This window comes from Brassica napus, chromosome C3 (genome assembly GCF_020379485.1).
Source record: "Brassica napus cultivar Da-Ae chromosome C3, Da-Ae, whole genome shotgun sequence".
In the NCBI taxonomy this organism is placed as follows: domain Eukaryota; kingdom Viridiplantae; phylum Streptophyta; class Magnoliopsida; order Brassicales; family Brassicaceae; genus Brassica; species Brassica napus.
This window is the reverse complement of record NC_063446.1, coordinates 38,924,424-38,934,742: the sequence shown is the minus strand read 5'-3', so window position 1 is coordinate 38,934,742 and position 10,319 is coordinate 38,924,424. Positions and strand designations below refer to the sequence as shown.

Genomic DNA, 10,319 nt, shown 5'->3' with positions numbered 1-10,319 from the left:
AGCCGAGCATCAGGTTCCTAGCGGGTTATTACAAAACCTGCCATTACCTGAGTGGAAATGGGACATGGTAACTATGGATTTCGTGACGGGTTTGCCGACTACATCAGGAGGGAAGAATGCCATATGGGTAATCGTGGATAGACTTACGAAGTCAGCCCATTTTCTAGCAGTTAAGAAGACAGACAGAGCTGATCAGCTAGCACAGACTTACATCAGCGAGATTGTAAGATTGCATGGAGTTCCGGTCAGCATTGTATCGGATCGGGATACAAAGTTCACGTCTGAGTTTTGGAGAGCCTTCCAGAAGGCGCTTGGGACGAAAGTTCATATGAGTACGGCTTATCACCCGCAAACAGATGGTCAGTCAGAGAGGACTATTCAGACTTTGGAGGATATGCTCAGAGCTTGTGTTTTAGATTGGGAAGGTAGTTGGGTGAAGTATCTACCTCTAGCCGAGTTTGCCTACAACAACAGCTATCATTCGAGTATTGGGATGGCACCATATGAGGCTCTATATGGTAGGCCTTGTCGCACACCACTTTGTTGGACGGAAGTGGGAGAGCGACGTGAGATAGAACCAGCCATGGTTCAAGAGACAGTCGAACAGGTTGAGATGCTCAAGATGCGGCTTAAGGAAGCCCATGACCGTCAGAAGAGTTATGCAGATAAACGGCGAAGAGATTTGGAGTTTCAGGTTGGCGACCTGGTATACCTAAAAATGAGGACATTTCAGGGAGGATCTAAGACTCGGAAGCTAAAGAAGCTTAAACCGAGATATATGGGACCATATCCTATTTTGGAGCGGATTGGAGCAGTTGCTTACCGACTAGATTTATCAGGAGAGTTATCAGATTTCCATGACGTGTTTCATGTTTCCGTTTTGAGGAAAGTAGTGAGAGAGCCAGAGCTCATTTTGCAGCAACCACCTAGAAACCTTGGCAAAGGGTTACGTGGGTTGTGCCAACCAGTAGAGATATTGGATCGCCAAGTGAAAGCAGATCGTGGAATGATGACCATGTTGATCAAGGTTCGTTGGGAGGGAGACGGAATTCAGGAGGATACCTGGGAGTCCGAGCCCCAAATGAGGATTGATTATCCAGAGCTGTTTCGAGGTGTCATTGGAGAATTTGGTGACGTGAATTCGGGGTCGAATTCCTTGTTAGTGGGGGAGAATTGTAATGACCCACCTCCACTATCCCCACTATCTCCACCATCTCCACCATCCCCACCACACCCACCATCTCCACCATCCCCAACTTCTTTAAAGAGAGAAGAGAGAGAGAGAGGAGGGAGAGAGAGAGAGAGAGAAGAGAGAGAGAAAGAGAGAGAAAGCTCACCTGAGCTCGTCGCCGGAGCAACCGTGTGCCGTGATCACGTTCAGCTTGCCACCACCGATAAACGCCCTAGGTAACCGTCGGAAACCGCATTCCTTAAGCTCATTTTCGTTTCCGTTTAGTAAATCACCCATAACTTCCTAACCATTGATCATCTCGTACATCCAAGGCCATCATCGTGTTCCTCTCGTCGAGACGAAGCCGTAGACACCAACCACGCCTCAAACGGAGCCCGGACGAAGCCGCACGCGCCTCCCGAAGATTCGCCTCGGCGCGCGCGTGAAACTCACGCGCCACCGCCGTCCGCCGGAGCCACCGCGAGTTCCGGCCACGCGCCGCCGTCTCCGACCAACGTTCGCCGGAGCCGCCGTGACCGACCACCGTCCGACCGCCGCCGAGAAGCCGCCGCCGCGTCGCCGCCGTCGCTGCCGTTGATTTTCCGGTAAGCCGCCGCCGTCGCCGCCGGCGACCGACACCGGTGACTCGCCGGTGACTCGCCAACTCGGCCGAGTCAACCCGGTGAGTCAACTCGGTGACTCGGTCAACCGGTGGTTTGACCGGTTTAAATCGATTTCGATTCGGTTTGATTAAACCGGTCGGTTAAAATCAATTGGAAATCGGTTAGGGAAAACCGGATTAATTAATTAATTAATTAATTAATTAAATAATTAATTAAATTATTAATCTTTGACCAGCAGGTTGACTTTCCCGTAAATACCCGTTTTAAACCGTTCGAAAGGCGTTCTGACTCGAAATTTCGATCTGATTTCAGATTTGGAGTCCATTTGAGCAGCTGGAGTTCATAGATACCACCTCTTATTGTTGCTAAGGTGAGGGTCTATTCCCGAACTCCTCTTATTCGGCTTAGGACCTCGAATAAGTATAATTTATTTTTAATGTGTTCCGTCTGTGTGAAATCGAGTCTGTCATTGCTTGTTTAGTTTTAGGTTCTTTGCATAAACCGGAACTAGGGGGTTAGAGGATTCAACATTGATTGTTTCACTTAATGTAAATTCTTAGCTAGGATTGTTTTTGTTTGGAGACGGATACAGAGTCGGACTGCTGTATGCCGGATTGTATGGAGGTCACGGCCAACTTTAGTCGACCGGTTGAGCCGTAGACTGGAAGTGTCGATAAATCGTCTACGGGCGTGTGTTACCGAGCACTTTTTCGGTGTGTGTATGAACCGAGCACCTTTTCGGTAGTGTTTTGGCCTGTTAGTGGGCGGCGAGTGCGCACCTCGCTAGGACCATTGTTTGTTGCTTGAGTACTTTAGGTACTGTGTTTGACATGCATTAGAATTAAATTATATTTATTCGGAGTGCTATGTCCGGGTCCATGGACTTCGGGGTAGCATCCCATACCTCGCTGAGCGATTCCCCTGTCGCTCACCCCTCATTCTTTCCCCCTTTTAGGTGAGACCGATGAGCAGGAGTGATTATCGGACCGGTGCTATTGGGCTTTTGGGCTTCTATCGCTTTTACCGCTTTTATCTTTATCGGGCCTTTAGGCCTTTGGACTTTTATCGTCTATGTTATTCCTATTTCAGACTTTCGGTTTATATCGTATTTTATATTTCGGATGTTATCGATGTTGGGCTTTTTGGCCTTTTGTTACCGTATTGACTTTTATATTATATGAAGATTATTATTATTTGAGTTGTATTATTATTTTATTTCCGCTTTTATCAATTTATTATATTTTGAAAGTGGCGGGTGTCACAATATCATTGCGGTAAACATAAATTCAGAGGAAGAAACAGTGAAAACAAGATGAAGTGGTGAGAATTATGGAAATCGGCTTCCATATTTATAGATACAATTCCTAGAATTTCAAAGGCGGTGGTGTTGAATAATTAAATGCTAAATAGGTTTGGGTTCATAAATATGAAGCTTTATTAGATAGATTGAATAAGACGTTTCAATGGCGTCGAACAAATTGTGGAAGCTAGGGCATGCGAGGCAGCAAGGGGATAATGATGATGATACGGGTTTGCCAACAATTGGCCCAGTAAATGCAGTAGCCCAATATCAGTATTGAAAAAAATGTATGAAGTGGATCATCTTAAATTAAAAGCCCATATACAATCAAAAAGCAACGAAACCTATTTATAATCGAACAGGTGAAGCGCTGCGTTTCCGAGAGATGGAACACGTGTCGACACAGAAAACTTTGACTTTCTGACCTGTCTGCTGAGGTGGCGCATTCAGGAGAGAGAAAACCCTCTTTTATATATATAGAAGATAGATAGATATCTAACTTTTAATGCTTTTGATTTTGGTAAACGTTGTTGTGGTACCTAATAGTCAAATCCATATCTAATTCAATCCGTAACTAGAAAAACTGATCGTACAATCAATGTGAGAAGGAAAAAACTAAACAAAATTGCTAAAGCCCAATGACTTGGGTTGAGACTGCATTTTGGCCCAGAAACTCTTCGGTCTTTAAAAACAATCTATATATAAAATAGACTTTTCGATCTTCTTATCACATGTGGAAGGGGAGTTTGTTGACATGTGTCCTCTTTTTTGTCTTTTTATATTTTAGATCCTTCTTCTTTTAGATTATTGCAATTTGGTTCACTATTTTCTAATTATACACTATCTAATCATTCTCACGCTAACCATCATCATTTGAAGTTTGATAATCTATTTTAATCTATTTTATTGTTCAAAAAGTTGCAAAACGAATAAAGAAATAAGTCAAAAAAATATAAATGTATTTTAAATATTTAATTTATTCACAGCTAAAAATAACATAAACTTTTGCTATTTTATTATCTTTTACCATTTTCTATTATTTCATTTACAACTATATATTTATCTTAACATTAATCAAACTAAAGCAGAAAACGTAATCTAAATATAAAACCTTCATAATCACAGAGAAAAAAATGCCAAAATAACACTAACTCAATAAAGGTCCAGAGCTCAAAGGCGATCAAGAACGAAAACTAACTTACTCCACTTTATCATAGAGTGTCTTTGCCAGAACAATCAAAAGTCAGTAAAATGTAGAAAGATAATCTTGAGATAAAGCAATCTCTCAAACACAAATGAGTGTGATCAAGGACCAATGCAAAGAACTAAGAAAGCGGGTTAGAGGAAGAATAATCAACATAAGGCCAAAATCACCACAGAGAAGGAAGAGACATACATAACGAACGATAAGCACAACCACCAGCTAAGAGGTAAGAAGCACCTCACAAACTAAACAAGCACAAACAAGACGCCTATACCAGTGAAGAACCAAAAAGCTCTGGATAGAAAGGACCAAAGCTCCAATAGACTAATACTGCACACTTATACTAAGGGAAGCAAGGGAAGAAGATAACAACATGAGTGAGGGAGAACGAAAGCCAACCCCCGAGAAACATGAGCCCAGATTTGAGACCAGAAACAATCTTCCAATTCTACAGAGCATACTCGGAAGAGAACACTATCCAAACCTGGAGTGACAAATATGGCGAAAGAGAGAGTCACAGAGACGCAAGCAGCGATGAAAGCTGCAACGAGACGATGGAACATAGATGGAAGGGTAGACAAAACGAAATCATAAAATCGTGGAACCGTCCTCGAGCTATAGAAGTCAGATCACCAAAAACCATATCTTGAAAACCAAGATGAGAAGGGAGTATCGATGGTAAGCCAACGACGAGGAAAACAACTTCAAAGACGACTAAACTCTGACCCAATCCAAAAAGATGCAGTTCTTAACATCAGCTGAAATCTAAGGAAGAAGAGGAGCATCCAATATTGAATGGAGCAGCCTAAAACGACGCGAGAAACAACCGCACAACTGAGAACTCCTAAACTCGATCTACAACAAATACCAGAAATTTCAAGGTGAAGAAGGTGATAAAGAACATGAGCAGGATGCGAGTCTTTTTCGGTGATGATGAGAAACAACGCATACCAGAAAGGTAAACAAAATACATAGATGTTGAAGGCTCAATGTCCAAATATGGGAAAAAGGCAAAAACATCTTGAAAGTTATAATGTTCAAAAATATAAAAAAAATAAAAGACAATTTTGACGCTGAAACCGTTAATCTTAAAATCAACAAATGCATAAATGCAAAGTTATTGAAATTCAATATATTTTTACATTATAGAGGCTCACTTCACTACTAACAAATACTATACAGACAAACCACATTATTGAAAAAACAAAGACAAAATATATTAACATATCACTATTACTACTACATAACACAATAAAAACACCAAATAACGTTATTAACAAATAAAAATAATCATATAATTACATTATCTAAAAAATCATATTTTTAACAACAATAAAACAATATCGGGCGGACACACCGTGGTAATACAATGTTTAAAAAAAAAAGGAAGGCTTCTTTGTGGCTGTGATAACGAGATGATGTGTCATACAACAACCAATCAAAACACTAGAGCATCTGCTTCACTCATCTAATCTCATGTCACGTGTCAATTTCGTATCCACCCCTTTATTTGCACTTGTTGCCACTCCTCTGCTTCCTCCTCCTCCACAGCCTCTAAACCTCTCTCTCTCTCTCTCTCTGCTTCGTCTTCTTCTTCTTACCTTCTACGCAGGTTTGTAATCTGCAAAATCACCTTTCAATGGCGGCTTCTTCCTCTTCTTCTTCTCCCTCGTCTCTCCTCTTACCGAACATCAGTTTCCATTCCACAACCACTCGTTCCGTTTCAATCCCCGGAATCTTCCTGCCTAGAAATCGCTTGAGACACAGTCACACTCTCCCGCTTCGAATCAGAGCTTCCAGAGACGATAATGTCGCAGTGGAAGATCGTGAAAACGCAGTGATCAACGGAAACGGAAGCGTACGTCTGAACGGCAACGGAGCTGCGAGAAAATCCATCAACGGAGATTTAAACGGAAACGTCCCTTTAAACGGCAACGGTAGTTTGGTGAAGTACGTGAACGGAAGCGTAACGGAGGAAGTCTCGAAGAAGAGAGAAGAAGAAAAGAGGCAGAAGAGAGTAGAAGACATCGGTCAAGAGGATGCTTGGTTTAAGAAAACTCAACAGAAACAACAAGTCGAGGTAAATCACCACTTTAAAAAAAAAAAAAAGTTACTTTCTTTTTCACTCAAAAACCGTTTCTTTGTTCTAATGATTCCATTACATGAACACACAGGTTTCTGTTGCACCTGGTGGTCGATGGAGTAGGTTCAAGACTTACTCGACCATACAAAGAACATTGGAGATTTGGGGGTTTGTTATAACGTTTATCTTCAGGACATGGTTGAGCGGTCAGAAGTTTTCATACAAAGGTTGTTACTTTACTTTTAGTATTTGTTTATTGTAAAAGAAAATTCTCATTTGCTTTTTTTGTATTTGCAGGGGGAATGACTGAGGAGAAGAAGGTTTTGAGAAGGAAGGTTTTGGCTAAGTGGTTGAAGGAAAACATATTGAGGTTAGGTCCTACGTTCATTAAAATTGGGCAGCAGTTCTCTACCAGAGTGGACATTCTTCCTCAAGAATACGTTGATCAATTGTCAGAACTTCAGGTTTGATCTCATATTGAATGGCTTGTCTTCTGTGTTGCATCCATTTTAAAGTTTTTTTGGTGTCTTATGTTTGCAGGATCAAGTTCCTCCTTTCTCTTCTGCTACGGCTTTATCAATTGTTGAAGAGGAGCTTGGAGCATCTGTTGATGACATTTTCGACCGTTTTGATTATGAACCTATAGCTGCTGCTAGTCTTGGTAAGAGTCCTTTGTGGTAATCTTCTTATAATGATGCTGTCTTGTCTGCAAGAAAGTGATAATTATAATAAGTGTTTTGGTCTTGATAAGTACAGGCCAAGTTCACCGTGCAAGATTGAAGGGTCAAGAGGTTGTCATTAAAGTACAGAGACCCGGTCTCAAGGATCTCTTTGATATTGATCTTAAAAACTTGAGGGTTAGTGTCTCTAGCCATGCTTGATATTGAGTTATTCGATGTTGCAAGCGTCCTTGTCTCATGGTTTGCTTCTGCTGAGTTATTTGCTTTTTTTGTTATGATTTTGTATAGGTGATTGCTGAGTATCTCCAAAAGGTGGATCCAAAATCAGATGGTGCAAAGAGGGATTGGGTTGCAATTTATGATGAATGTGCCAGTGTATTGTACCAGGTATCGCGATGTAGTTTTTTTTTTTAGCATAGAGGCTTAGTTGAATTTTCTCTACTTGCTTCAGTTTGAAGTGATCTCTAACTAGTAAGACCAATGTGCTATATTTGTAGGAAATTGATTACACAAAGGAAGCAGCTAATTCGGAACTGTTTGCTAATAACTTCAAAAACTTAGAATATGTAAAGGTTCCATCCATCTACTGGGAGTACACCACGCCTCAGGTAATATTATTACCTATGAGCATTATTACTTCGTCATATACAATGCCTTAAAGCTCGAATGCAATACCCAGGTCCTGACAATGGAGTATGTCCCTGGAATTAAAATTAACAAAATACAAGCCTTAGATCAGTTAGGTGTTGATCGAAAAAGGTTGTATTTTCTTACACCTTGTTCCCGGACTTGAATATTTTTCTTTGTTGTTCATTTATAACTTGGTACAATGCAGGCTAGGGAGATATGCTGTTGAATCTTACCTGGAGCAGATCTTGTCTCATGGATTCTTTCATGCCGACCCTGTAAGTCTCTTCCGTCATTTTCTTTTCCCTTAAGTGCCAATGACTCTTTTTTGGTGTACCAATGCAAAAAAAAGTCTGCAATCTAATATGTATTTGTGTCTTTCTGAAGCACCCTGGGAACATTGCTGTTGATGATGTCAACGGCGGGCGGCTGATTTTTTACGACTTTGGAATGATGGGAAGGTACTACAACAAGACTCTGTTACTATGGTGAAGAGATATGATCTCCTTTATCATTACTTGTTTGACTGATGATCCTACACAATTGGTTTATTCATGGTTCTTACAGTATCAGCCCAAATATTAGAGAAGGTTTATTGGAAGCATTCTATGGTGTTTATGAGAAGGACCCCGATAAGGTACACTCTCTACTGTGTTCTCAGTTTCAATCTTCTACATCCATGCCGCCTTGTAGGTCCTGCACATACATACATGATACATATATATATATATATATTAACCTTCTTGTGGCAGGTCATTCAAGCAATGGTTCAAATGGGTGTGCTTGTACCTACTGGAGATTTGACATCGATCAGAAGAACAGCACTGTTTTTTCTCAACAGGTGATTTAATTGATTCTTGTACCTACCTTTATGTTTGCATCCTTGGTTTCTCTGAAGTATTTGTGCATTATAGACGCCAGTAGTCTTTTTCTGATGATATCAATTAGCTGGATTTTATCACAGTTTCGAAGAGCGGCTTGCTGCACAAAGAAAAGAGAAAGAAGAACTAGCAGCAGCAGAAGAGCTTGGGTTCAAGAAGCCACTAACCAAAGAGGAAAAGCAAGAGAAAAAGAAGCAACGGTTAGCTGCAATCGGAGAAGACTTATTAGCCATTTCAGCTGACCAACCGTTCCGGTTCCCTGCCACATTCACATTTGTTGTTAGAGCCTTTTCAGGTTTGTAGATATCCTTTTCATGCCTTTTTGCTCAAACTTAACAAAGTGTATTAGTGGTTACTTACTCTCTCTTTCCCTGTAGTATTGGATGGCATCGGCAAAGGTCTAGATCCTCGCTTTGATATAACGGAGATTGCAAAACCGTGAGTCTACTACACACATTATACTAAAATATTCTTGTTGATTTTTGAAGAGTACTCATGTACTTTTGTTCTCCAGCTATGCTTTGGAATTGCTACGGTTCCGGGAAGCTGGAGTAGAAGTTGTAGTGAAGGTGATAATAGCAAGGCTTATCTTGACTCCCCTTATATGCTCTTATTGCATAGCTTTATAATCATATTAAATCAAATAAAACTATTGTAGGACCTGAGGAAGAGATGGGACAGACAATCACAAGCATTCTACAATGTATTTAGACAAGCTGATAGAGTTGAAAAGCTAGCTGTAATCATCCAACGACTTGTAAGACATTAGACAGATCCACCCGCCACAAAACTTCAAGCTACATGAATTGTTTTCTCCATCTAGAGAGTTCTACAATGTTTTCTTTGCTATGCCTATTTTCCGCAGGAGCAAGGTGATTTGAAGCTTAGAGTCCGAGCATTGGAGTCTGAGAGGGCGTTTCAACGTGTAGCAGCTGTTCAAAAAACAGTAGGAAGTGTAAGTAGAACTTTTGCATTCTCATGTCGTTTTCTTACATCTTCAAGTTGGTTTCTTTTTCCTCTTTTGTTTCTTTAATCCAATGTGTCACCCCAACAGGCTGTTGCTGCAGGAAGCTTAGTCAATCTCGCAACGATTTTGTATCTGAATTCTTTAAAAGTAAGTTGTTACTCATCAACCCTGGTCTCTTTTCCTAACCTTTAACCTTTGTCTGCACAATTTTATTAACATTCGTGTGTTCCTTTATGTTGTCAGACACCAGCTACTATAGCATACACAGTATGTGCTTTCTTCAGCCTCCAGGTTCTGATTGGGGTTATAAAAGTCAAGAAGTTCGACCAACGTGAAAAACTGATCACTGGGACAGCTTAAAAGAAATCTTGTTTGGTATGTTTAATGCTTCCTCAGCTCTTGTGTTTTACATTGTTGGATTAAGATTCTCAGCCTTTTTTGCCGTTTAACTTGTACAGATATATTAAAAAACTTCTTCTTCAGTCTCCATAAAATCTTTTGTGCTAAGAAGCCACAAAGATTTCTCCCATAAAGCTTTCCATAGGAGTGATGATGATCTCTTTGTTCTGCCATAGAAAAATTCTTATGGAAGCTTTAGAGGCTAGATATGTTAAAACCAGTGAACGACCAGACTCTATATCTCTCTTTTTATTTCTTTCTGAAAGTTTTTGATTATTGGGCATTTTATCAACAGAGCCACTTGTAATGGTGTGTAGAGATGTAGACCATAGGTCAACTTTTTCGTCAAAATATATGTATATATACTACTCCTTACCTGCCTCA

General features: G+C 40.5%; 1 protein-coding gene across 1 annotated transcript; it reads left to right on the top strand.

The window, feature by feature from the left end:
* The first annotated feature begins 5,824 nt into the window (after positions 1-5,824).
* On the top strand, positions 5,825-10,319 carry LOC106433508 (protein ACTIVITY OF BC1 COMPLEX KINASE 8, chloroplastic). The gene is made up of 20 exons (XM_013874328.3): positions 5,825-6,378; positions 6,473-6,608; positions 6,679-6,845; positions 6,922-7,042; positions 7,138-7,238; positions 7,350-7,448; positions 7,559-7,669; positions 7,741-7,820; positions 7,897-7,966; positions 8,076-8,149; positions 8,256-8,325; positions 8,441-8,529; positions 8,653-8,864; positions 8,947-9,007; positions 9,084-9,138; positions 9,228-9,326; positions 9,435-9,524; positions 9,624-9,683; positions 9,780-9,911; positions 9,995-10,319. The coding sequence occupies exons 1-19, from the start codon at positions 5,938-5,940 to the stop codon at positions 9,894-9,896; spliced, it is 2,253 nt and encodes a 750-aa protein (XP_013729782.2). The 5' UTR covers positions 5,825-5,937; the 3' UTR covers positions 9,897-9,911; positions 9,995-10,319.

Bases quoted from the DNA above. Each gene is read 5' to 3' on its own strand.
- LOC106433508 (XM_013874328.3), top strand. From the start codon at position 5,938: ATGGCGGCTTCTTCCTCTTCTTCTTCTCCCTCGTCTCTCCTCTTACCG. The intron at 7,043-7,137 runs GTAAGAGTCCTT...TGATAAGTACAG, and splicing joins TATAGCTGCTGCTAGTCTTG to GCCAAGTTCACCGTGCAAGA. The intron at 7,449-7,558 runs GTATCGCGATGT...CTATATTTGTAG, and splicing joins GTGCCAGTGTATTGTACCAG to GAAATTGATTACACAAAGGA.